The sequence below is a fragment of the Melopsittacus undulatus genome, chromosome 16 (genome assembly GCF_012275295.1).
Source record: "Melopsittacus undulatus isolate bMelUnd1 chromosome 16, bMelUnd1.mat.Z, whole genome shotgun sequence".
Taxonomy (NCBI): Eukaryota; Metazoa; Chordata; class Aves; order Psittaciformes; family Psittaculidae; genus Melopsittacus; species Melopsittacus undulatus.
In genome coordinates, this window is record NC_047542.1 from 4479757 (window position 1) to 4506792 (window position 27036).

The 27036-nt window shown below is 42.7% G+C and overlaps 1 protein-coding gene across 1 annotated transcript; it reads right to left on the reverse strand.

The window, feature by feature from the left end:
* Positions 1 to 4193: 4193 nt before the first annotated feature.
* ST7L (suppression of tumorigenicity 7 like) lies at positions 4194 to 26953 on the reverse strand. The gene is made up of 16 exons (XM_034069895.1): positions 26740 to 26953; positions 25815 to 25897; positions 24573 to 24732; positions 23668 to 23722; positions 22984 to 23099; positions 20983 to 21061; positions 20080 to 20234; positions 19317 to 19414; positions 18605 to 18719; positions 16723 to 16795; positions 15933 to 16035; positions 12805 to 12955; positions 12577 to 12669; positions 9693 to 9814; positions 4552 to 4620; positions 4194 to 4367 (listed from the first exon to the last, which is right to left on the reverse strand). The coding sequence occupies exons 1-15, from the start codon at positions 26936 to 26938 to the stop codon at positions 4567 to 4569; spliced, it is 1656 nt and encodes a 551-aa protein (XP_033925786.1). The 5' UTR covers positions 26939 to 26953; the 3' UTR covers positions 4194 to 4367; positions 4552 to 4566.
* Positions 26954 to 27036: the final 83 nt, after the last annotated feature.

Below are 27036 nucleotides of genomic sequence, written 5' to 3' on the forward strand. Positions count from 1 at the left end.
CACTGCCCAGAAATAACCAAAGCAAGCAGATCCCCACTGGAGACACACTCATCTTGCAGATGCATCCTCACTGAGGCACTAAGTGTGGGTGTGTTTTCTAGCTTTCCCCAATGACCAGACTCACCGAAGGGCCCACCAAAAAGCACAGTACAACTGAAACTGGAAATGAGGAAAATTCCAAGCACATGAGCAGCATCCCTCATCACTGTCTTCTTGCTACAGTGCTAAGGGCTGGGGCATGCAGAGCACACCCCACTTGGGAGGCTTGAGAAAGGGAAGAGGGAGCCAGGAGACAAGAGGCAGAGCTAGAAACTGGGGCTGCCCTTCACCTCTATCCACCTTTATTAAAAGCAGGGTGAATTCAGACCAGTGTGGTTGCTGCTGTCAGCATGACCTATGTTGAGAGGATTTTGACCCATAAGGTCAGAATAGTTCACACATCACCTGTGCACTGTACAGCCTTAACTGCAGAAGAGGGAAGAATCTGTCAGTCCTTTATAAGAACAAAACAGGGCAAGCTGGGTACTACACAGAAGATGGCAGAGAACAAACCCCATCTGCCCTTCCTAACCATGCTATCAACATGGTCCTCTGCTCAAAGCACAGCACCAGGGTGGGTTTGCTCCCTACCTTCACAGCACCCATGTATTAGCAGCTTGGGAGGTGCATTCCCTCCCTCGGTGTCTCATCTGTGGGCAGGAGCAAGGGCAACATTCACATATGTCTGTGTGAGCCCCATCCCTGTCTCCTTTCCTCTCAGGGAGTTTGCTCTCGTATCTAACCTCTCCAGCCTGTTGGCACTGGAGGCAGATGATGCAGCCTGTAGAGGTGCAGGCACTTCCCTCTCCCCCTCCCCCTGGAATCTGCCTCTCACTTGTGGTCCTTGGGATTCACCCAATGTTTCTCAAAAAAAAAAAGAAGAGGACCTCAAGACAAGTATGCATTTAATAAGCAGAGAGACAAATAAGCTCCAGTTATCCCAGCAGAATTACAACACCAGAGAACAATTTTCTGCATTCCTCTGAAGGCCTGAAGGAACCCAATTGCCTGCTCTCAGCCTAAATAGGTACCAGACACCAAGTGCTCCATAAGCAAACAGAGCCCCCAAAGTGCAAAAATGAAATAAGTAAAAAGCTTCACATTACATATAAACCAGCCGTTTGCACCTTGTTATTAATGGTCTTGACTATGACCTTTAAACCCTGCCTTGCTCAGAGTCATGGATCTACGAGCCTTGGCACCCTCACAACAATTCCAGGATGAGGAGCAGGGGATCAACAAGAGCACCGGAGGAGATGCGGAAAGGAGCCAGCCTGCCACAAACCTGGAGCAGGAACTGCTCCAGTGCAGCAGCTAGGGCTATGGGGCGACCATCTCCATGTGAAGTCTTCATGTGTCACCAAACCTCAGTGACCAGGGCTTCTGACAGCAGAAGTCCTGTTGCCACATATACACATGCACAAAAGCTAGTAACACACACATCTATCCCCAGAGAGCAAAGGGCTCACAGCATGGTAAATAACTGCCAGACAGCTCATTCCCCAGAGGATACTTCTGATGTGGTTCAAAACCCACATGAACTAGAGCTGCCTTACAGAGACCCTGCTACCAAGAAATATCTATTAGCCTAAACTGCTTCACTGCTGCTCTAAGAGCTTTGTTGTTCTAACAGCACCAGTAGCCAGTGGAAAGTTTGACTCCATAAAGATGTTCAGCACAAAGTCATCACCTCTGGAGGAGAAGACACTGCCACACATGGCTGAGAATGCTCTGGAGACATGAACAGGCTTGGCTGGCTTGGCTTACCTGGGCACCCTGTGCCAGCGCCTCAGCACCCTCCCAGGGAAGAGCTTCTGCCTAAGAGCTCAGCTCAGTCTCCCCTCGGGCAGGTTCAAGCCATTCCCCTTGGCCTGTCCCTACAGGCCCTTGTCCCAAGCCCCTCTCCAGCTTTCCTGCAGCCCCTTTAGGCACTGGAGCTGCTCTCAGGTCTCCCCTTCAGGAGCCTTCTCTTGTCCAGGCTGCCCCAGCCCAGCTCTCTCAGCCTGGCTCCAGAGCAGAGCTGCTCCAGCCCTCGCAGCAGCTCCATGGCCTCCTCTGGACTTGCTCCAACAGCTCCAGGTCCCTCTGGTGCTGCTGCCCCACAGCTGGATCAGGGCTGCAGGGGCTCTCCTTGGAGTGCGATAGAGGGGAAGAATCCCTATATATATATACATATACACACACACACACGCAAGCAGCTTAACTGAATATGAACTGATACAGGCTATTACCATGGTATGGATCAGGTTGTAGGGCCTTGCTCCAACGTGGCAAATCAATGTCCTATACTGCATGAACAGCCCTGCTTGGAAATCATATAGAGAGCTCCTTTCCTCAAGAATTACTGGCACTTGCAGTGAGAGGAAGATTTTCATTATACTGCCTGTTGCCAGCTATACTTTCAGCATAAGCCCATCCCCTTTCTGTTACTGTTATGTCAGGGGAGGACAGTGAAAGAAAGCAGCTCTTGGGATGATACATGGGAGGCAGTGCTTCATTTATAACCCCACACAAACCCTGGAAAATGTTCAACTTTAAAAAGCATTAGGTTGGTTACCTTATGGGCCCCTGCGGACCAAGAAGTGAAATTACATGAACACAACACATCTATTAATCACCACAATGATTCCACAGTGAGAAACAGCCCCGATGATATACATTCAACTGGAAAGAAAGTTGAGAAAATTACCTGCTAGTAGTTAGGCAACTAAAAAAATGGGATAGTACCTTGGTGTAGGGCTCCCCTCTTCACTCCTCAATGAATTCAAGTATTTCACTTGGATTAAAGCCCAGTCAATACATACATACAGTGGAGAGTAACAGCATTTCTAGCTAAACATGTGTGTTGCCTCTCAGCCAGGGTTACAAATAAGCTACACTTACATGAGATGCATAGGCAACTCTCCACCTGATAGCACTTTGCTTACAATGTAAAGAAGGATTTGGGAGAAAAGAAGAAAAAAGTCATTCCCAGTCTTCTGCATCAAGATAGATTACAGGTCAACTCAGACCTCTAATTGATAGATTTAGGTGTTACTATACAGAACAGAGAAGGCTACAGCAAGCTCCTTCCATCCAAAATTGAGAAACCAGAATAATTTACACCACCTTTGAAAGCAGTCATCAATGTCACGGCTGACATCAATCCTTCACCAAGATCAATGAAGATTACACATGTAAAATCTCCCGTTATCCTGGTAAGTACATGTGTTTATCTGTGAAATGTAAGATGATGGCCAGTGTTTCCTGTGCTCAGAATTAGCATTTCTCCACCAGCTTGGGCTATTTTTATCACTCCCACCCTTAAGCAGCCTTGGTTAAGGTGACTCTGCTGCCTCAATGCCAAGCAGTGGACCTGAACGTGAGAAAGGAGATATTTTCTCTAATGGGGGTCATACCAATTACCTCAAACCACTTGGCTGCCACAGCCGTTTTTTCACCTCTGCAGTAAACAAACCCTTGTAGCTGGTCCATATGTGAAGCAATTCCTTTGAAGAGTGCTCCACATCTCTGCTCTCGTCAAGTCTTGATATCAACAACGATGATACTTTGGACTAACACTTGAAAGTTCAGGTCTCCCAAAAGACTCCCATGCAGATATCACAACCACTTTTGGCAGTTTCAGAAAGCAGCCTGTGCTTCAAGGCAAAGTGGTTTGAAAGACAAAAGATACACAATTAAATTTAAAGAAGTATCAGTGTAAAGGAGTTTATACTTCCATTTCCTTGTGTAACGCAAGCTTATAGGACACAAACAAATCTTTGTTTGCCCACTAAAACCCAATTTAAACAGACGCTTAAGAAGGCAACAAGTTCAATGTGTTAAGAAGCAACCTTTTAATAAAGAAAGCAGAACCATACTTTGCTGTTAACAAATATTTTGAAGAAGGCTTATAAAATTCAATCTAAGCCAATTATCTGGTGCATCTGCAGCTGAGAAGGAAGTGTCAATACTCCAAACATCTGCTCCATTTGTGTCCTCTCCTTTCTTACAGAGGAAGTATCAGCTTCCAGTTGTATGATTAAGGTATTGCTCAACAAAAACTGTTTTCTTAGATGATTACAGACTAAGGCCAAAGAAGTAATTCCTAAGTTAAGCACCATTACCAACATGGAAGCCTGTCAAAGGTAGGAGTCTGAAGAGCACAGCTTTCTTCCTTGCCCCACACATCTAGGGGTCAGGTAACTACCCAGGGTGAGGCTTATGAGAACAATCATGGAAAGCACCTCCAGTCCCACTGGAGTTAGCTGATGCCAGAAACTGGACAGCAGGAAGACCTTGATGTTTTCCATAATGGAGCTGAGGGGTGAAAGAAGAGTCCCAGAGCACTGGAAGAAAAAGAACACAACAAATTAGCTCAGTTTCCAAACCAACATCTTTTCACAGGCTTTCCCTCAAGGCAACAGAGCTGATGCCATGAATTAGGCTTGTAGGAAACATTAAATATCACCCAAGACATACAAAAGAAGAAAAATGCCTCTGCAAGGCAGGGCTCCAGCCTCATCCACTCACCTTGGTGCAGGCCACTCAGCTGGAGGCCAGAACGCTGGGAGCACTCACAGGCCATAGAACCCGCAGCACCTAGGGAGAAGCAAGGGGGATTAGGACAGTGTTTCTCTGTGCCACAGCTCTTCCAGCCACCCTCATCAGTGTGGAACAGGCTGGGGAGGAGGACAGTGTGTTTTCTTGGAAGTTCATGGAGTCTGTACAGGTCATCAACTCAAATGTGTGAAAACGGAACAGACCATCCACCAAGACCAGCCCATGTTTCCAGACGAGATCCATAGTCTAGATGCCATCTAAACAGTTCCAGAAATAAAGATTAGGCTAAAACAAATGGTGCAAACTCCTCTGCACCTTCTCAACCCATCCCCCAAGTATTCTGCTGGGACTTGCGTTATCCTTGCACAAACCCTCTTTTCACAAGACAGCAATGACAGGACTCATTTACTTTGAGGGTTTTACTTGGGCCCTCCTGGCTTCTATCATAACCTCAAATATTACATTAAAAAAGGCTTTTAAAACATAACATTCGGAGCAGCGCAGGAGCTTTTCACTGAGCTAGCTTCTTCCCTGCCTGCTTGCGTGTGGCACCTTCACATTAAGTGCATGAGTTAAGATGTAGATTAGCAAGGCAAGAAACCTTTGCCCTTGGCATCGACACTCAGCTGTGACAGGAAACTTCAGGCTTTGGGTTTTTTTCTATGAAGTGTAGAACCACTCATTTCACATTGGAGGGAAGTGCACATCTCCAAACTATACACATTTTCTCTTAGATAAGCAAAAGACTCAAGTGTTTATAAATATGAAAAGTTCAGCAGCTGGCTCAAAAGTTAATTCTCCAGTCTCAGTAATGAGCTCTGGGGAAAGTGGCAGAGGGATTTGGTCAGAGAGTAACACAGTGTGTCACAGAAAGCAGGACTTGCCAGACAGGGCTCTCTTTAGTCCTATTTTTTCTCTCTAGATGGCTGCTATCAGCAAATGGCAAGAAGTCCTTTAACGGGGAGCTATGAACAACAAGAATGAGAAATGGTTTCTTCTAATCATGCAATCATACAAAAATAGCCAATTTTTAATGTAAGTCCCATGACTTCTTGCTTTGTTGTGAAAATATCAAGCAATCCATATCAAAACACTTTAGAACACAGACTGTCTTAGGATTTTGTCCAATTCCCTGCACAAGGAAGTTGTTTTTAGCAGGATTTAGCAGGAACACTGCTGCAATATTTTTTCAGTACTTTAATATTAACTACTACTGGCCTATTCCAGTAGCATAAAGTTTGGACTTAAAGAATGCAACTGACTTGCTTGGAAGCTTAGCTGTTTTTAGGAACTTCTAAGAAGCCTATTTACAGTGCCTGCTGTCACTCTGCATCTCTGGCTTTCTTGAAGGCAGACTTCTTGGTGTCTTCGTAAGAGATTACAGAAGGATTTGGGCAAGATGATACAGAGCTACCCAGTTCCCCACCTATGTAATGATTAAAAACTAAACATCCATGCTGAATGGAGAAATGATCAGATTCTTTTGTCTGAAGTTTCAGAGGTTGTTTTATGGAACAGTATTTTTCAGCTTGCTCAGTGAACTGCACAGAATATTGCCATTCCTTTTGTGTGCCTCTTCCCTCCTGTCACTTACTGAGGATATTCTGACCAGCTTCCTTAAGTAGTTGCTGGTCTCTGATGACCAAGAACAGGGTGATACCCCAAGAGATCAGAAATCTGGCTCAAGCAAACAGCAAGGCTGAGCTCTTACCCACTGAGAGCAACTGTTCTTGTACTTTAGCTGATGTGGAGTTCTCTACCACTACCTATGCCCCCATCCCCAGTGGCACATCTTCCCTTCAGCAGAGAATAGTAAAAGTGCTAGTTGCAAGAGAACTGGGGAGCCACAGTTGGCTCTAACTGGATCCATAAACCACAGAATGGTTTGGGTTGGAAGAGACCTTAAAGCTCATTCACTTCCAACCCCTGCCATGGGCAGGGACACCTTCCACTGGAGCAGCTGCTCCAAGCCCCCGTGTCCAACCTGGCCTTGAGCACTGCCAGGGATGGGGCAGCCACAGCTTCTCTGGGCACCCTGTGCCAGCGCCTCAGCACCCTCACAGGGAACAGCTTCTGCCTAAGAGCTCAGCTCAGTCTCCCCTCGGGCAGGTTCAAGCCATTCCCCTTGGCCTGTCCCCATAAGCCCCTGTCCAAAGCCCCTGTCCAGGTTTCTTGCAGATGCTTGTAAATGCTAACATCAGCACCAGTCCCTGCTGCTGGGAAACCCTTCCACCTCCGCAAGGCCCAATGAAACCCCCTCTGGTGCCTGGTCCCAGGGCCGTGAGGATGGCCCAGGACAGATCCCTTCCAGAAGGATCCGACCCATGGACAGTGCCAGTGCTCCGGTCTCTCTTACTGGTGTATTACGCTGTATACATTGGAACTAGTAAATGCTTCATTGTGATTTTTGGCCACTTGGAACATTTTTAGCAACTTGCCAAGGTTTACCCTGTGATTTATTATGAAGGAAACAAACTCAAGCACTAACAAATGAAAATATGTAAACTCAGACTTTTCAAGTCAATACAAAGGTATTCAGCTTCTTAAAACCCTTTAGAGGCCTGCAGTTTGCTGCAGATTCAATTGCTGGAAACAACAGGTTGCTTAAGAAACAACTGAAATGTAATCTAAGAAGTCTCGTTTAAGTCACTTTATAGAGATTTATAGTGAAAAATTCCCTATGTATCATACTTTCCAATTGTCCTTCCTTAAGCTCTGTTCTGGATTTGTTGGGAAATTCAACAGTTCAACAATTTGTTAGAAATATTTTGCATTGCTTTTTCATTAAGGCTAAGGTACTCCAGGTATCTACCATCTAGAATTTTATTATCTCGAATTACTATATGTAATAAAACACACCATGAAAATATACTTGTAATGATTAAATATGTGGGGAAAAAATCATTTAGAAAGCTTAAAGCACTGGAATTACCTGCAAATATAATGCTACATAGAGCAAATAATAGTTTTATTATAGTATTTTGGGGTAGAGGGCAGATGTCGTTAAATAGAAGGTAAACTTCCATTTTCAGTATGAAAATTCGACTAGATCCTAGTACCATGTACTTCCAGAACACAACAGTGTTAACAGCCATCACAGCATTATCTGTACTTAAAGTACTGAAGAAATACATAAATAAAATCAGAAGGATTAGTTTGATTTTGAGTATCATTGTTTCTTGCAAGTTTTCTGAATGCCTTGAATGCATGAGGAATGGGATCAAGAGCACAATAATCTAATAATTATGGGTATTACTGGGAGTTCACAATGACTGCATCTAAAATAGCAGAATACTGGAAGATTGTATTGTCATCTGTCAATCTCAAGAGATGAACACGGAATTCCTTTCTTCACTGTTTATCTCAATACACAGTTTCCACTTTTACCAGCATGAAACCAGTACAGTGAGTGTCAAGAACCCCTCTGTCTATTCCTGCCACCAGTGGGACTTGATTGGTGGAATGATGCAGCAACGTGCATGTCTTTTGACCATCTTTTCAACTGAATGGACATTATCCATCCTTTCCTACAGAAAACAAGCAAAATAAACAGACTGCCAAATGACCATACCCTGAGAGTCTTTTCCTCTCATTTGGACACGTCACTTGACATTCAAAATGCCATTATGCAAAGCCAACTAACTTGTACAAAGTCTTTTTTTTTTTGGTTCAAGAAACCCAGCAGAGAACTTCACCAAGCAACTCTTTGTTAGCATAACATTTGACCTTGTATCTCTTTGGAAATCATACAACTTTGCTAATGCAGTCCTTACAGAATTAATCAAGCAGATAGTTAGACCCTGGTTACTATGAACCCAGCCAATTATGAGCAGCACTGAAATTTGTCACTGGCATGTCCAACTACATTTTCCAACATAAAGATCAACAGAACTGTGTGGAAATGAGGCCCCACTCTCAGACCTGCATGACTTGGACACTGTAGACTAGAATCACTAGCAAAGCCAACGCTTTTAGGAACAAAGTATTCCTAAGCAGAAAGGCTCACCTCCCTGGTCTCCATTACCTGCTGCATTAAAACAGCAAGAAAGCATAATGCCTTTCACCCTCTATTTTGACTAGCAAAGCTAGAAGAAATGATTCATTGGGAGTTCAGAGCTCTTTATTTGCCACTCTGCTTTACCACATGAGCTCCACAGTTCAATAAAGGGCAAATCTACTGCATGGCTTAGTATGAGAAGTGGGGAGGGGAAGCTGCCTAGGTGGTTTCTCCCTCTGTCAAATGAGACAGCACAGCTTTCAGAGTGCAGGGAAACAGGACAAGGTTACAGCCAGCGGCAGTGGTAACAAATAAGGAAAAGAAACCTGGAAAAAGCAGGGCAGAGAGAGGGAGAAAGGAGACAGACACAGAAGGTACCCATAGGAACTGCTCAACAGCAGACCTATTTAGGTACAGTTAAAGCAGCCCAGATTAGAAACATATCTACCTAAAAGCCTGATTGCCATTGTCAAGTCTAATTTCTGTCCTTGAACAAGTACTCAAATGACAGAACTGTGGGCACTGAACACGTCCTCCATCGAGTAACTGGAACCGGGTGAGATATAAACCCATTGGTCTGGTTCCCAGAAGGGAAGTGACAGCTAGCTAACTGCTGAACCCGGCTAGAATTTAACAGTTACTTTACCACTGCTCCCATCCATTCTATTCACATCATGCTACTAGTTTCCAATGCTCAGCAAGAGATCTGGTTTTCCCTGCAGCCCAGCCTGCCTTTTCCTCACTTCTCGAGATCTCCAGTCAACAAATGTATCTGAGGCTCTCACACCGCAGTCTTGACTTCCATGAGAATAAAATCCATACTCGCCACAGTGCTCAGTGCCAGAATTTCTCTAAAATGCTGCTCCCTCACCATAAGAGTGCAAATTAAAGCCATGCTGTTATAGTAACAGTCAGTATCTTTCCAAACCAGACATTTTGCTCAGATTTCAACAAGTGTTGATCACTAATGAGATTCTTACAAAAGGAGCGAAAATGATTCATGCCCAGCAAGCATGAGACTGACTAGAACAATCTTTACCACCAGCCTCTAAGTTCAAAACATCCCACAGGTTACCCCATGGCAGAGAATACTCACAGCTTTAGCAAAAATTACCATCAGCTCAGGGAACTGGTGTGTGAGGAGGGCAAGCATCGCTGAAAAGGAACACAGGCCTGCTGTGAAATGGATGAAAAAGGGAAGCTCCTTCTGTGGGTAAACGGAGACTTCATGAAATGCTGAAAGGGAAAAGGGAGAATTATTGGTATTTGATAATCAAGGGCAGTTTTCTGAATTACTTAGAGTCTTGTACCTCAGTTCTAGGCTTTCGGAGGGAGTAAGTGTGGAATACTGTGCAGCACGCTAGGTCCCAGCACTTAAACTTCTCAAACCTCTTCCTCATATGTTAATTCTTCATCAGTTGGAACTAGATGATCTTAATGTCCTTTCCAACCCTAACCATTCCACGATTCTATGCTTATTAATCGTCACTGTATCTTTCTCTTCCCAATCTTTTTTATCTTGCATGGGCTTTATTTTTGAAGCATTTCATCAGGCTGGTTTTGGTACCTACTCTTTCAACAGGACAGTGGGAAGAACTGTAAAATTCACAAGCTGTCCAAATTACCTAAACCAACTGAAACAATTCAGGTGTTTCAAGCCTCTGAAGCATTAATCCTGTTACCTGAAGAGACCAGCTCTTCTCCCCACCCTGTAAGGAGCCCAACGCAACCATCCTGTGGTATATACAAGGTAGCTCCTTAATACGTCTCAAAGATTCCTGCTTGGTAGGCCACAGTAAATTGTTTCAGAGCAGCTGACAGAGCAGACCTCAAAGAAAACACTACCAGGACCAGGTTATAAATTCTGCACATAGCAGCTCCTTGCAATTTCCAATTCATGGTAACAAAATCCAAAGAAGGCGATTAGACAGGCTAAGGACTGGCATCTGGAGCTTTCAGCACTCAAGACACTACTACTGGTTACTAGCTGAGGACCCATGTGTGAATTTGCAATTACTGGCTCAGAATACCTGCAGCTCTGAACTTTTATCCAGTGATTTTAAAGGGTTTTTAAATGAAGACAAAAACCAGTTTCTATAGACGTAAGTAATTCTGAAAGGGCAGCATGCTGCTGCTTGACAAACTGTGCACAAAATCTAACAAAACCCCCTCAAAATTTAAGCAAGCCCTCTCACAAAACAAGAAATTGCAGTAATATTAATTTTTAAACTGAAGTCTGAGGAGGAAGATACTTTGCCCTCCCAGCTGCTGCTCCTGAATGCTCACACATAATAAGCTTCCACTGTAAGAGCAAGCCCAGCAGAAGTGGTTTGTGCTCTTGCAACTTGTTAATGGTCAAGTGCTTGAGTTTTGGTTTGCTTTTAAGTATATGATTTTGGAGCATTACTAAGGAGAACATTTGGAGTTCTGTGTCTAATGCCCATCAGCCATGCTTAATGCTCTCCCAGAGAGTATCAGTTCACCTTAATATGCAACCAGCCTTGCTAGGCCACAGTACAGGTGAAATTTTCCTCTCTACCATGCAACCAAAGAAATTGCTTGTCTACCATGGAACACTTTTACACTCATACTATGTGAAACATGGAGCAATTTACTTTAGGAAAGGTCCCAACGTAAGTTTTTCCTACATTGAAAAATGAAAATCAAACCCAAAATAGGTAAGGACAACTAAAGATAAATCTGTGTGTTCACAGCCACAGAACTGGTACCAGTCAGACAAATACAGCACTTGTGAGTCATTGATTTGGTCAACATTATTTTAAATAGATAAATTACAAAAAAAAAAAAAACCAAAACCAAAAGTGTCAAGATTTCCCAAGGAAGTTCTGCAATAAAAGTGTTAAGATGATTTTATTTATGGGTAGGTTTGTATTTAAAACATAACAGGAATGCGTGAGTGATCCTGTTGAAATAGCTGCATGTGTTGGTGTTTAATTATGCTGGGAAGTCTACAATTTAGGGGTAGCTGCTAACCAAGGAATTCCTTGTGCAATATCCTGCATAAGTGAGAAATGAGTAATTTAAAGCAGTCTGGGGGCAAATTTAAATTACACATTTTAAATATAACTTCGGGCTTTTGAAAAAGAAACAAGTATGTGTAGTTTTCCTTTCCACAGCTGCGGTCTCAGTGGTTCTGCTGGTGCTTTTGCAGTAGCCCTTTTCAGTCCCATGGGACTTGTGTTTCTTCATAATGTAGAAGTGCACCCCAACCGAATTCTATTAGCATGTACAATTAACAGTCCAATTCTGATCTGAATTAATGCTATTTTCCTAAATCTGATGAGCACAGGCCCCAGTGATTAGTCTGTCTGCCTCACCTAAAGAAAAAAATAACATGTAGGCTCATCATTGTACTAAGTAATCTTGAAGTAATGGGCAGCTGCAGAAGACCTACTTTTCAGTGTCAAGTGTTAGTATAAATCCATAAATGCATACATAGATAAGAAGTTCCAGGAAGCAAACAAATATGTATCAATGAATTAATGTCAGAAAGCAATATTATGTGAAGTGAGATTAACCAAGGGTTCTCTGTATGATCACAGGCAAGTTCTGCTAAATGCCAAAATGTAGGGCTTGAATCATACATTTATTCCTTGCTAAAAGGAATCATGCATTTATTCCTTGCTAAAAGGAGAGCGCTCCTCTACAATAGCAGTCAATCCAAGACTTCTTTTAAAGGTAACTTACAGAACTGGTCCACTTTGCTGTTCTCAAGAGTTGGCCAAAGTTGGTCTGAATGTACCACACAGAGATTTCATCTCTGAAGGACTTGTGTTGTTACAGAATCAAGCTAACATTTACCACACATGCATGTCAAGTGCTTCAGGATCGTTTGGGAGGGACAGCAACAAACAGCTGAATCCCCTTCACAGGAAGCTCCAACTAAAAAATTCACAGTAAGGTAAATACGAAATACCACAAGCTGAACATGTCCTTAGCTTATGTTTTATTATCATTACTGCTTAGAAACCACTTACTTGGCAACAGTTCTCTGTCTGCTGTTTCTGTGCAACTGGGATAGGGATAGAAAAGATGACCTTTCTCTAATGGGTATGGAATCATCCTAAATGCTGAAAAAAAGAGTGAGTGACATTAGATCTGTATCTAAAGCAAGTGACAAAGAGAACCAGTTGTGGTGGAGATGAACAAAGGCAGAGAGGCTAGTCTACTGTATAGAAAAAAATAAACCAAGGTGAGCTACTTACTGCCTTCCCATGTGCAGTGTAGCAGATTTAGAGCCCCTTCTATCCTCTTCCAATGCTGGAGATGAAAAAAAGCATATGCCACTGCCTCACTGTCCCCCCGCTTCAGAATATGCTCTGGAGGTAGCACCAAACTTTTCATTTCTAGTAAATACTGAAAGTAAGAAAGGAAAAGACTCTTATTACATGAAATATTCAAGAAGTTTGAATTGTGAAGCATAAATGATCATTTTAGGCACAACTGAGCCTATCACAGGGGCCATCTTCTACCTGTTGAAGAACCAGCCCCATCCCACCATGGAGCAGACAGCCTACATGGGAAGTGAAAAGCAGCAAAAAACATGTTTAATCTAAGACTCAAATAGGGGTTTTCACACACAAAGGAAAAAACCTGCATCTTCAGTAAGGCAAAATAAAAACACATTCTTGTAGACTATACATACAAGTGTAATGTTGCAGGTACAATACCAATGGGCTACTAACAACCAAACCACCAAGGTTATTTTTGCACATTTCATCACCCAGAGTTTCAGCATGGGAGGATAAGTACTTGTTAGCTCTCAAGTATGAGGAGCAAACCAGAAAGTGTCAGTGTGCTAACCAAAGGAATAACAACAAACCAAATCCAAGAAAATCTTGGTTTCATGTGGTTTTGCTGGACTACCACAAAGTATCTCTTGATTTCAGGTTTTTCCAATTGCAGCCTTGTCCCTCCATCAGCAGAATAGCTGCTGCACAGCAGGGTCAGGGAACACAAGGATCAATCATTTTCCATTTCCCTTGAAACACAGGACATGCAATTATATTTTCTCATGGCTATTAAAAAGAAGGACAGGTATTCATTTGAATTTAGCTTTTAAAACCCGATGAGTAATTTTTACAGGAATGAAATGACATCTTCAGCTCTAGTATTTACCTGTGAGTCGTTCTTTCCTACTATGTAGTGTCTAATTGAATCACAGCCAAAGTTAATCCACATTCTTTGATCAATGTAGCTGGCAATTCCTTTGACTGTCTCCCGAAGTGTAAGAATGCAGCTAACTCACCGATTTATTTCAGCAGATGCCACAAACTATGAGATTATTTACTAATCCAGTTTGAGGACTTAACTTTTCTCATTCAGATTCTTGAAGGAATGTAGGAGGGGTTATGCCCTAGCCAAATAAAGCACATTTACTGCCTGGCTAGGTTCTTCTCTTAGTGCCTTGGGCCTGCACTCCAGAGGGGAATATTCCTGCTAATCCCCTCTAATCCTCTTCAATTTTTTTCTTTTTAATTTATTTTTGTTTAACACAGGGAAGGATCACTCACACTGGGCTGCTGTGGGAAAATGGTCTCCAATATCTGACCCTTGACCTGACTCCTCATCACTGCTAACCACGCACAGTGGTGGGGATGAAGCCCCACTGCAAGTATTGCCACAACATACCAGTGCGTTGGCTGTCTCTGTGCCCATGTTACCCATAAATGGCAAAATTCCTGAGTCTGGCAGGTTTTCATGTCAGTGTTCAACCATAAAACAGGCAAAGCCTCACTGCTGAAAATACCTTGGGGTTTGCAGATTTGAGAAAGTCTTTATACACACTATAAAATTCTAAGATATTCAGAAGATGATGGGAAAAGATTGTTTCCTACATGACCAAAATGTACTTATAGATCTCTAATGTGAAACAGCTCAGGAGGGCCAGTTCTCTAGCACTGTAAAATGCATTCCTCACTTGCCAAACAAAACCCATCCTTGTAAAAGCGGAACTCAGAACATAGAGAAACAAACACTATTTTCCTTATGCAAAATGTTATGTGCAAAGACAACCCCTTTCATCAGATGTAAGAAGAAAGGGATTTCAACTTTATATACTCATTTATTTTTAGTCCATGGGACAGAACTGACTACAGATTCCAAACCCAGAGTTTCTTCCCCACGAGTCCACTGATTTTGCTTGGACTATGAGCATTTCAGAGCTCTGGATAGCCAGCACCAATAAATTCCTGCCCTGCCATCTAATAAACTCATGTTTCAAAGTGCTACTGTAATAAAAATCAATCATGAAGACGAGTGGATAGGTACACAATTAGAAGAGAAGATCAAATTGCTGAAACCTGGAATCCATTTCTATGATTGTCTATAGATCTGCAGAACATATTTTGCTAACAGCCTGTTTGAAATGGTATCTTAACTTCTTTTAGAATGTATATGAAGCTCCTAAAACAACTGGAGGATACACAAAATAAAAGCACTTTTAGATAATGATAATGCGTTATAATCTTCTTCCCCTAAAGGCAGAGGCTAAAGAAAAATCTGTCTGAGACTGTCTGAAATGAACTTGCCACGCTCTTGATCAGTCATGCACACAAGCAGCAATTTCTCCCAGCAATTAGCTTTCTCAGTGCACATTCTATTAGATTGGACAGGCAGACAGAATAGAGCAGCTGGATAATTCCAGCCCTCCCAGCACCGATCACTGGGACTCCGTGATTATTTGGAGAGGATTAGGTCCAGGACTAAGCCAACCTTCTGCATTCAAGGTTTCAAGCTGAACACATCACCAATGCTAGTACAGTAAAAAGCAACATAACATTTTATTTTCACCCAATGGAATCTGTACCTAGGCCACTTCAAGTAATGCCAGTAATTACATTACAGCCTGTAGCAACACTGATTCTGAATCTTGTTGACACGTGGATGAACAAACTAAGTGATTGTAATCTTTGCATAAGTCCTGAAGCGATGCGTGGAAGCACAGCAGAAAAGTGTTTTGAAACACTGTGAGTGGTTATTGTTTGGAGAACTTGATTTGGCTTCAAGGACTTTAAATATCTAAATTTCTATGTATTAACACTTACCCTTACCCAGTAAAGGGACTTCAGTAACAGATAATGGATTTTCCAATGAGTTAGAAAATTCTAAGTTTATATGTTTTAAAAAAACCCTGTTTGATCATCACCTGTTGCAAACAACTAATTCTGGCACCAAACATTTATGACGTGAATGCTGATGTGTTTAACTCCTCAGTGGCTGGAGTTACCCTAACCAATCCAAGGGAACATGGGGCTAGAAAGGCAATAATATAATGTGACTTGCTTTCAACAGACAATAGGAAGCGGTCCAATAGGAAACAAAATACTCCTACCTTTGGAACATGAGGGTTAAATTCCACAGCTCTATGAATTGCTTCCACAGCATTAATTTCTGCTGTACTGAGCCCTCTTTTGGAAGCAGTTTCTGGGGAGAACCTGAAAGGAAAAACCCATAGTGAACAAAAGTAATAAATAATAAATACTAACCAGGTGTTGATTTGCATTGTAAGCTTGGATTTCATTAAAAATTGGCTGATTTATCATGAAAGATAAACAAACCCTTCTAGGAGACAAATGGTCATGTTCATTTAGGCATCCTGACTGTCATCCACGCCCATATGACGAAGTTTTGTTTAACTTTTTGAAACAGCATGTCAATCATGTAAGGTAACTGAGTACCCAATCATTCATATCCCCGATACAGGATCACCTACTCAGAGGTAAAGCTAGAAATCAGCTGTGCAAACAGACCAGGGTGAAAGTGAAATGCCAACATGAACTATCGCAATCATCCTACACCCAATCCCCAAAACAAAGAAGTGTTGAACATCACAAGCAAGACGCTGAACACAAGATTGATACAAAAGCACGCGTGTGTACATGGGTTCTTGAGGAACATCTTCACCTGTATTAACTTTACAGATGCTTTACAGAAACTTTAGATTACATTTTAACTAAACACATATACATATGTAGGAATAGACTTAACTTGCTCTTGGAAATGTAACTGCTACATACTGGATTTAGACCTTCTTAATTTACATTCAGACTTTTTAAATTCATATTTACAGCATAACCCAAGATTAGTAACAAATCACTGTTTTCACAAACATGCATGCTTACCTTTCTGAAACAGCCCTGGCTTTTAACAGAGCTGCTGTGTAACATATTGCTGCTGACTTTGGAAGACTGATATCTATGATAAAATAAAACAATAAAGCTGTAAGATTCTAAGGCAAGACAAACATTTTAAGCCCACATCCTTTGAGCTTAAAGATTTTCACTTGGGTGTACCAGACAATGAATGTAACATCTGGAACATTTCAGCTAGGATGAGAAACTCAGCATTTCTTTGCACAGTCTCCCTTCTGCTCACCAGTCAGATTAACAACTGATTAACAACTCACAGTTGTAGTTAGGTAGTAAAGAGTAATTTTTTCTTCTTAATGTACCATAACATTGAAACTGAATATAAAGAGACATGCATGTTTAAATACACACTGGTAAAATACAGACTGGTGTGATTTTCCTGTATTAACCCAAGGAGGTTTAACATAATCTTCTTTACCTGATACTGCAATTCTACATTAACAGCGAGTTTTACACAATGCTAAAAGAGAGACTGACTTGAAGCTGACCAAAAAGTGACACTACTGACAGGTAGACAAATTTGACTGGAAGATGCAATTTCCATTCTTCTCCAGTTCCATGGGGAAAAAATCTTTTAGTTGTAGCTTTTTGTAGAATATCTGAGGCCAAGTTTGAGCTGACAATTACAGATTAGAAGGTTAACACTCTGCAGTACAAGTTTACTTTAAAAGCAGACAAAGTCTGGGGTCTAATTCCCAAGTACCATGTTGTGTACAGTCAGATGGCTCTTGCTTTTTTTTGTAAATCCCATCCTGGGCTTGTCCATCACTTACTAGAAGTCTGGCTGTCGTGTCAAGCAAAACACAGGGGTGCTACAGAGAGTCTGAAGCTCATACTCATTTTTCCAGATGCTTAGAAAAAAAAAATCAGCAACCTTTTCTTCAGTGTCACAATTCCTGATTTAACATAAAAAAGCATGAGGAAATAAGGAAATGGTTTTGTTAAATTAATAAGGATCCCCACAGAACACCATGGACAGTCAAGTAACAGAAGCAGGCTGCTAGGGTGGCCACACGCAAGGGGCACAGGATTTGGGCAAGAATATTCTACTTTCAATTCATTGAAGCAATAAAGAACAGACATAAGAGAGAACATAGCAACTGCTCACAGGCAGGGAACAATGGCCACAAAATACTGCATCTGTGTCCCTCCATTCTGAAGGTGATTTAAGGGACAGCTTTGACAGCAGCACTAACAATGTGGGTATTACCTAGGTGGCAAAACTGTAAGGACAACAAGAAAGTAAGTACATATTTTATTAAACTTTATCTAGACTTGCACAGTACCCAAAATGTAGTAGCTGAGATGGAAAGTGAAAGCAAGCTCCTGCCATTTAATAGACCAAAGCTTGCACACCACTAATCTCTGACATGCAGCATGCTTGCATGCTGCTAATCTCTGGCAAGCAACCTCAGTTTACAGAATCATGAGGCCAAGCCTAGAAGATAACAGAAGGAAAAACTACCTGTTCCAGCTTATTTAGAGCAATTACTATGGGGGCTATGCACTGACTGATAAAAGTCTGATGAATTTAGGCATCATCAGGGATGCAGAAGAGATTAAAAATTTACAATATCCTTGTATCGAAGCAGAGTGAGCGCAGGGATTTCTTTACAGAAAGTCACTTAAAAACACAAAATAATTTGTGTGCTATTTAGCTTTCCTACATTTGACCTCATAGTTCGAAAGAAAAAACTTAACTTGGATTCTGGAGCTTCCTACTTGTTGCTGATGAAGTGAATCTATTCACTTAGCTGAGTTTAGGGGTAGACATCTTCTGGAGAGTCACACCTTGCTCTCCTCACCTTCACTCTTATGTGAAAACACCACTACTTCCCCAACAGACACCACTTACCATCATACTTTGCTAAAACTGCTTGGACATCTGCATAAGCCTGTAACTCCAGCAATGCCTCCAGGAGGTTTTCATGAATATTCAGCATGCTGAGAAGTGGAAACTCTTTCATTAACTGCAAATCAATACAGAGACATAAATTAAGCCCATGCAGAATTGCACCTGAATCCTGAAATACTTCACACAAATCAGTAGAGCAATTTAAGCTTTTTCAACATTCTCTTCCTTCAAAGTGTTAGAAACTGGCACATAAGCAGCATGAAAAGAATCACATCATTTCTACCTTAGTTTTTCCCTATATTCACCTGCTGGAAAATAAGTAGACTGAGGCTCACACAACACACTCTCAGCCCAAATTTGCACAACTCCCACAGTGAGCTGGTTTGGTCAATAATATTTTCCTATGAAAAAAGAACTTATGATACACCTGGGGCAAGTGAAAGTAGCATTGTGAAGTCTAAATCTGGCTATTTTGACAAGTTAGAGTCAAGCATGAAGCAAACTGGACAGCAGAAACGTACGACATTATGTAACTTAAACCTGACATGGAGAAACAAAAAAAAATTGTTCTCAAGAAATCATCAATCACAATGTACAAATCTCATCACAAGAGTGCTGAATTAGATTAATTATGATGCCTAGAAAGGAACATCAAACAATCAATTTGGAAATGCGACAAAACAAGTTGCTCTCTTTTTACATTTTCACTTACATCTCTCATCATTTTTACTGCCTCTCGTATTCTTCCAAGTTTCCTGGCACACATAGCCAGCCTCCTTTTCACATATACCAATACATTGGTGTCTCTTCCTGATAACAAAGACAGAAAAATTTAGGCTATCAGTTTCAATCCTTCCCTCTCTTTCCCTCTCAAAAGCCCCAAAACACCCAAAACCCCACAGCCTTCCCTGTCAGGGTGCTGAGGCGCTGGCACAGGTTGCCCAAAGAAGCTGTGGCTGCCCCATCCCTGGCAGTGTTCAAGGCCAGGCTGGACACAGGGGCTTGGAGCAGCTGCTCCAGTGGAAGGGGTCCCTGTCCGTGGCAGGGTCTGGAGCTGGATGAGCATTAAGCTCCCTTCCAACACAAACCACTTTTTCATACCCACATGTAAAAGCATAAAATAATTACTACTGCTGTCCCAGAACCCATCTGTTCCCATCTAAACCAATGGCAGCAACTTTCAATGAGGTTAAATGAGAAAAAAAAATCTATTTTTTCCTAAAAATATTTGGTAGAATAAAAGCAGATGCTATGGGCACACACTTCAGTAATTTACCTATCCATCTTTCCCAGAAATAATGTATTGAGCCTCAGCAAGACAACCCACAATGAGTACAGAGCGGAACTGCCCCTGCCTAAGATTCATTCAGGTGCTACAGAAGATCCCATAGCATGGCTAAAAGAGTAGGAACTCCTTCACTGAGCTGGGAATCAAACTAGAATCACAAACAAACCCAAGAGTTATGAGTCCTTACTCAGCTGTGCTTCATGCTGCGGACTTTGGGAATGGCAGTTCTGAGACTTCCTGTAAATCATTTCTCCTGCTTTCAGAGCCTGCTTGAAATACTTCTCAGCATCCACAATAGTTGTTGCTTCTTCCTCAGCCAGGAGGACATACGCAGTGGCACAACTGTAATAAGAAAGGCATAAAGTTTAGTATTTTTTAAGTGTTAGAAGCATTAGAACTGGGCAGTTTTCACTGATGTTTAGTATCAAAGCACTAACAATATTCAAGGACCAGAACATTGCCTTGAGTTCAAACAGTGAGCATCAGGAAAAGATAAACCTTTTCCATGTTACAGAGCACACATTTGGAGAAAGAACAGAAGAATAACAGCAAATGAAATTATTTTCCTTGAAATATTAAAAATGCTCTGGCAATTGTTGGAAGAGGGTTTTTGTGGTTGCTTTGCTTTTTTTAAAACAGGAGGTAGACATTTTGCACAAACCAACAAGACTACATAAAAAACAGACCACAGAAGTGTGTTGAATTGTTTGGTTTGTATTACAAGAGTGTTTTCAAATCCCTCACAGGAGTGACATCTGTGAACTTCCAATACAGTATTAGCACGATGCCACCTCTGAAACACTTACCTCTTCTTCAATTGAGTGTTCCATATCTGAATAACATTTCTCATTGGTTATGGCTACTGATACATAGATTAAATGACATCTTACCCAAGAAAAGAGGGTAACAAAAGCTATTTTATAATAGAATGGTTCAATACTTCAGTGCGACTGGCAGCCCATGTACAATTCTCAGTCACCCTTAAGCTATTCAGAATTACCAGAACACAAAACAGACAGGGTGCTCAGTATCACTCCATTTAATCTTCCCCACTAGAAACATAGCAATTGAACTTAGACTCTAAACTTACTCATTGTTCAACTCTAAAGCTTGATATGCTGCTTTAATCCGAGCTTGAGGGTTTCTCTCTCGCCACGCTTTCTGCATAACTGTTGCAAAAACATTGAAAGGTTGATGAGGGACAGAGGCAAACATCTGAGAGCCAACAGAGGTGATGCTGGCTGCTCTGTGTCAGCTCCACAGTAACATTCACTTCCATTCTGCAAATTCCTCTTTGCTATACGACTGGTAGAGGGAACAGTAAAAACGAGTTTGAATTCCATAAGCAGCAGACTTGCAACTTCTCATCATGAAGCAAACTTAATTCAAGAAAGCAACACCAACAGGAAGATTATTCTCTGACCATGTAAGAACTCCTGTGCTGAGAGCAAAGACAGCTTACACAAGCAGGCAGATGTACAATTTCTACACTGCTACACATTTTTGGAAACACTTCCCCAGACTTGCTGAAAGCTTGGCAGAAGCAACTGTTAAACACAGGTTCTTGCACGGACTCGCAGAGTTTTATTTAAGCTTTCAAACAGAACTTCAAAGGAAACAGGGATGGAGTGTGCTGCATCTCGCACAGGTATTATTTCATACTTAAGGATGTAGACAACTACCAGATCACAAAGGGTTAAATCACTTGGTTTTAAATTCATAGAATCCCAGAGTGGTCTGGGTTGGAAAGGACCTGAAAGCTCACCCAGTTCCAACCCCACATGCCACAGGCAGGGACACTTTCCACTGGAGCAGCTGCTCCAAGCCCCTGTGTCCAACCTGGCCTTGAGCACTGCCAGGGATGGGGCAGCCACAGCTTCTCTGGGCACCCTGTGCCAGCGCCTCAGCACCCTCCCAGGGAACAGCTTCTGACTAAGAGCTCAGCTCAGTCTCCCCTCGGGCAGGTTCAAGCCATTTGCTTGGCCTGTCCCTACAGGCCCTTGTGAAAAGCCCTTCTGCAGCTTTCTTGTAGAGGCCCTTTTAGGTATTGGAAAGCTGTTACAAGGTCTCCCCTGGGCCTTCTCTGCTCCAGGAACATTTGAGTTGCAAATTCAATTCAAGATATACTATAATAATTTATCGCCTTATCAGAATGTGTTCTAGGAACAATCAAAAAGGGTGAAATTATCTGTTCAAAAGGGTCACTTGAATTGCAACTTGAATTCAAAATCAGTCAGATGAGTTCAATGGAATGACTCAACCCTTTCTCACTATGCTTATATTAAGGAAAAATGGAAATTACAAACTGAAACCCAACTTCTAAGCAAAAGGAAAACAACATATTTGGAGCTACCACTTTTTGTGCAAGAACTAACAGCTTTAAATCTGGAGTTCTTTCAGAACTCCAAAACTCACGGAGTTACGTATCTGGCCTATCTCAAGTATGATAAGAAAACTGAAGAATCTATACATGTTTCTTTTGGAACAAAACCTTCTGCTGTCCAGCAAGAATAACGTGGAAAAATGTTTGAGTTTTCTTTTGGAAACAAAATATTAGTCTTGGCTTAGGGAGTGAGACAATACACTCCATTTTGTGAAACAAAAACACATCGTTCATGTCAAGCATGTCACAGCCAGCTGACAAGTAACACTTCCCCAGCTTGACAAATTGACAACGGTTCGCACCCAGCCTGACAATAACCAGGTAGAGAACGTTTTCTGCACTGAACATGTGGAACACAATGGAAGAATTCTGTAGACAGCATTATTCATTACTGAGGTTTAAATAAGACATCTCTGGCTGTTGAGAATACAGTCCAGGTTTTCAATATTGTGTTGTTAACTATTTGAAAAGTGTGAGATCTTAAACTAAGTCAGGATCCTGACAGTCTCCACGTTAGTAGAGAAAGCACATGGCAAAAAAACCCCATCTCTTCACTAAGTACATCTGTTAAACCTCATTAGTAGTTGAGAAAAACTATCATTTCACAAAGCATTTAACACAATAGCTTCTGCTACCACCAGTATATATTAAATACCCACTTTACACTCTCCAGCAGTCAGATATTCCATGCATACCATACATTGGTACCTGTATCTGAAGGCCGAAGGGCATCTGTATCACATGTGAAAAAGTTCTGATGATCCTGAGCCGACAAATTCATGTCGTAGTAGGTAAGAGGCTCCTTCCCAGTCACCCACATGTACCTTTAACAGGAGTAATCTCAGTAAGAGGCACCCGTGGTAAGTACCAATGCTGTTATCAAGGCGGCACTGATGTGCCTAACAACTGAAGCTAGTGCAGGAAAATTCTATTAATAAAGACTGGAGCTATTAACCAGAACATTCAAGTCCCATAATCTGTACATAATTTGTCCATAATATGGACAGTACTGACCAGCCTGGGAACTCGCTTCCTAAAGAGCAGTTTTTCCAATGAAATAACACAAGGAGACTTACAATACAGCCACATCAGTTTAATAAAGAGAATTTAAATTCAAAATCACTGTCTCAACCTTTTTTAAATAAAGCTTTTCCTCCTACTTTACTCTCTCTCAAAAAAAAGATGTTATAGCAATATTTGCATTCTTAACATTGAAACTGCCAAAACTTGGATAGGTGCCTTTTAAACACAGCACTGGCATCAATCACCACTATAATCCTGCAGGTCTCCAGCTGCCTCCTGATATTACCAGTGCAAGTTCTATACAGAAGTCATGAGTATGCCTCCAAATTCATTTTAACAACATGCAATGGCAAGTAGGGTAATAAATACCTGCTGTACTCTGCCCCTCTGAAAAGATTGAGAGGATTTCGCCACACTTTGCACTCTGAGGAAAAAAAGAAAATGAACTTTTAAAATATGGAGTCAAGGCAACACTCCCCTGACTTTGAAATACGGGAATGCAAATGCAGGTTTACTTTCTAAAGGTGCTTTAATTGTATTGTTACACAACCTGAAGAGAAACTTACGATCTTCTCTATAAACTTCTGCTATTCCATAAACTTTGTTGCTTCCCAACATTGCTGGGGTACAAAAGCACATGGTGGAAAGATCATGCACTGCCATTTACATTCATGCAATATTTATCTTGCACATATTCAGAACAGAAAATATCTAATGTTACTGAAACAGTTTTAACTGAATAGGCAAAATATTTTAACCATGTTTTTAAGAATAAATATTTTAGTTCAAAGACACATTATTATTTATCATGGAATGGTTTGTGTTGGAAGAGACCTTAAAGCTAATCCAGTTCCAACCCCTGCCACAGGCAGAGACACCTTCCACTGGAGCAGCTGCTCCAAGCCCCTGTGTCCAACCTGGCCTTGAGCACTGCCAGGGATGAGGCAGCCACAGCTTCTCTGGGCAACCTGGGCTAGCACCTCAGCACCCTCACATGAAAGAACTTGTGCCTAAGAGCTCATCTCAGTCTCCCCTCTGTTAAGTAAAAACCATTCCCCCTTGACCTGTCCCTACAGGCCCTTGTCCAAAGCCCCTCTCCAGGTTTCTTGTAGGTCCCCTTCTAGGTATTGGAAGATTTTGCTTATTGGAAGATTTCGTTTACCTTTACCATTATTAATAAGCACTAATGTGGAGTCAAAGCCATTTAAAAGCCAGTTCATTCCAACCAGCAACCGTGAAGCTTAAGGAAAACTGCTGGGACACATCAGCAATACCTGGCATGTTCTGCCTGCTCATCTCACTCTCTCCAGCAGAGAATGCTGCTGATGCTGGAGGGCTGTTTTCTGCCCCCCCGATGAGGGGCCTCAGATGACTCACAGAAACCTGCTCGATGAAAGACGTGCCATATTTTCGGAAATGCCACCACTCAAACACCTGTCACAGGAGGAAAACACACCAGCAATTCCTTAGGTGACACCCTTCCAACGAACATCAGAGATGAAGAGCCAGCTGGTCACAACTGGTACAACCCCTTGCAAATGACTGTCGACAGAACCCATCTGCTTACAAATGAACAGCAATTACTTTGGCCTGTCTAGTCATGCAGGATCACCTACATGACATGAAGGAGACTAAAAAACAACAGTAAAATTTCAGTCAAACCTATGTTCCTCCCTCCCCAAGTCATTAGAATAATGTCTAAACCCTTTCAGTTGGGTTGTGGTTGGAACTGGATGGGGAAGCCACAGCTTCTCTGGGCACCCTGTGCCAGCACCTCACCACCCTCACAGGGAAAAGCTTCCTAATATCAAATCTAGATCTACCTTCTGATATCTAATCTAAATCCTTCAGCCAAACCCCACACAACAGTACTGACTGCAAAACAGTTGTATCCGCCATATAAAACACTTTTTTTTAGTGGTAGCTAAAAGAAAACCTTACCTATGAAACAGACTTTGCACATTCTGGTAAATAGGCTTAACTGATGTGAAGAGACATTTTCTTTAGGTTGTAATACTGAAAATAGAGATTAACCTAAAAGATTTGCGTGTAGCACCACGGGTTTAGATGATCCTCACCGAATCATTGCTTCATTTTCAGATAGTTACATGATGACAGTTGCACAGCACCATCCCCTGAGTTACTGTGGGAAGCCAAACAATCAACCAGCTGGGTTAAGGAAGATACAGATCTCAGTGTTTACACAGAGAGGCCTGTAGAGTTTGCATGCGTTTGTTGCATTTTTCATATATTTATGTATATACACACATCTGTGCACATACATATGGACATGTACCTCCTTAAAACAAGTGATTTTCCTCAGACTCACCCTAATGTACAACTCACATTGCAAAATAGTGGTACAACGCATCAGAGAAGATACTAAACAAGTTCCTTCCTAGTACAAAGGCACCCTCTAGAGTCTGACCAGAAAAGAGCTGACTGCATTCATCCTTAATAAAAGCATCTTAGAGATGTTAAAAGTTGTTTAAAACAAATAAATGCAGACTACTTACAAATATCAGTCCAGATATAAAAGATGAAGTCACTGTAAGGGCAAAGTAGAATTTTGGAGTCAAAGTGCTTAAGAACACAGTCACTGTTAAGAGAAACAGAAGAGAAGACTTTACAAGAGAACTGAAAAAGAGGTTTTTATTAAACAATACCAAATGAAATATGTAAATTACAACGTGGCCCTAATAGCTTTACAGATGTTCCTTTGTTAGAGAGTTCTTGGCATCTCTTATTATTTCTTGTTTGCAACCATCTATTACAGTAAATTAGGTTATATACCCCATCTAAAAAAAAGTTCAGTGTAAAATCTTAGAGCAGACGATGGGTTCAACCACATCACAGCTGCTGGACCACAAGCCAATTTAATGTATAATTTCATTTTCATCCTAAATGGAAATGTGCTGTTTTGACGCAAGTTGATCCTCGACATTAAGCACACATTTCCCACAGACCTCCCTTCCCGGTATTGCCAACACAACGCAGTTTCCCAGCGCTCTCTGCCCCTGGGTTTGACCGTACTGCACATTAGCTCCGGCCCCGCCGACAGCCCGGGGGAAGCACAGGCGGGCGGCCGGCAGCTCGGGCTCACGCCCGGTTCAGGCTCCAGCCGCCCCGGGAGCGGGTGTCTGCAGGGACACGCAGCCGGACGCCAAGGGACGGGGCATAGGCCGGGAGGCGGTGGGGCACAGCCGGCATCGCCCCGGGCACTGGCCGGGCCGCCTGGGACGCGAGTCCCAGCGAGAGCCCCGGGGCTGGGTGGATGCGCTCGGTGAGTCGCTGCGAAAGACTCAGGAATGCGGGCGCCAGGCCCTGCCCCGCTCGGCCCGCACCAATGGCCCCACAGCCCTCCGCAGGAGCTCGGTCTGGACACGGGGAACCGTCCCTGCCGAGCCCGCAGCCCCCCCGATGCGGCCCGCCGCGTCTCACCGGCAGCCAGGCTGTCCCGGAGCCGCAGCGGCACCCGCAACACCACGTAGAAGAGGCCGAGCCCGGCGGCCACAGCCAGGAACCCGCGGGCCCACGGGGCCGCCGCCGCCACCCGCCGCCTCAGCTGCTCCCAGCGCCGAAGCGCCGCGGCCGCCCCGGGGCACGGAGGCCCTCGGCCGCTCCCGCCGCTGTCCGCCATGGCCACCGCCGGGGGACGCCGGGATAGGGGCGGGCCGGGCGGCGGGGCGGAGCGCGGCGGCCTCCACAGGAGCGGGCACAGCGCTCCCCGGGCCCATC

Bases quoted from the DNA above. Each gene is read 5' to 3' on its own strand.
- ST7L (XM_034069895.1), bottom strand. From the start codon at position 26,938: ATGGCGGACAGCGGCGGGAGCGGCCGAGGGCCTCCGTGCCCCGGGGCG. The intron at 19,415-20,079 runs GTAAGGACTCAT...CTTTGTTATCAG, and splicing joins GCAGCATGAAGCACAGCTGA to GAAGAGACACCAATGTATTG. The intron at 16,036-16,722 runs GTAAGCATGCAT...TTTTCCTTTCAG, and splicing joins GCCAGGGCTGTTTCAGAAAG to GTTCTCCCCAGAAACTGCTT.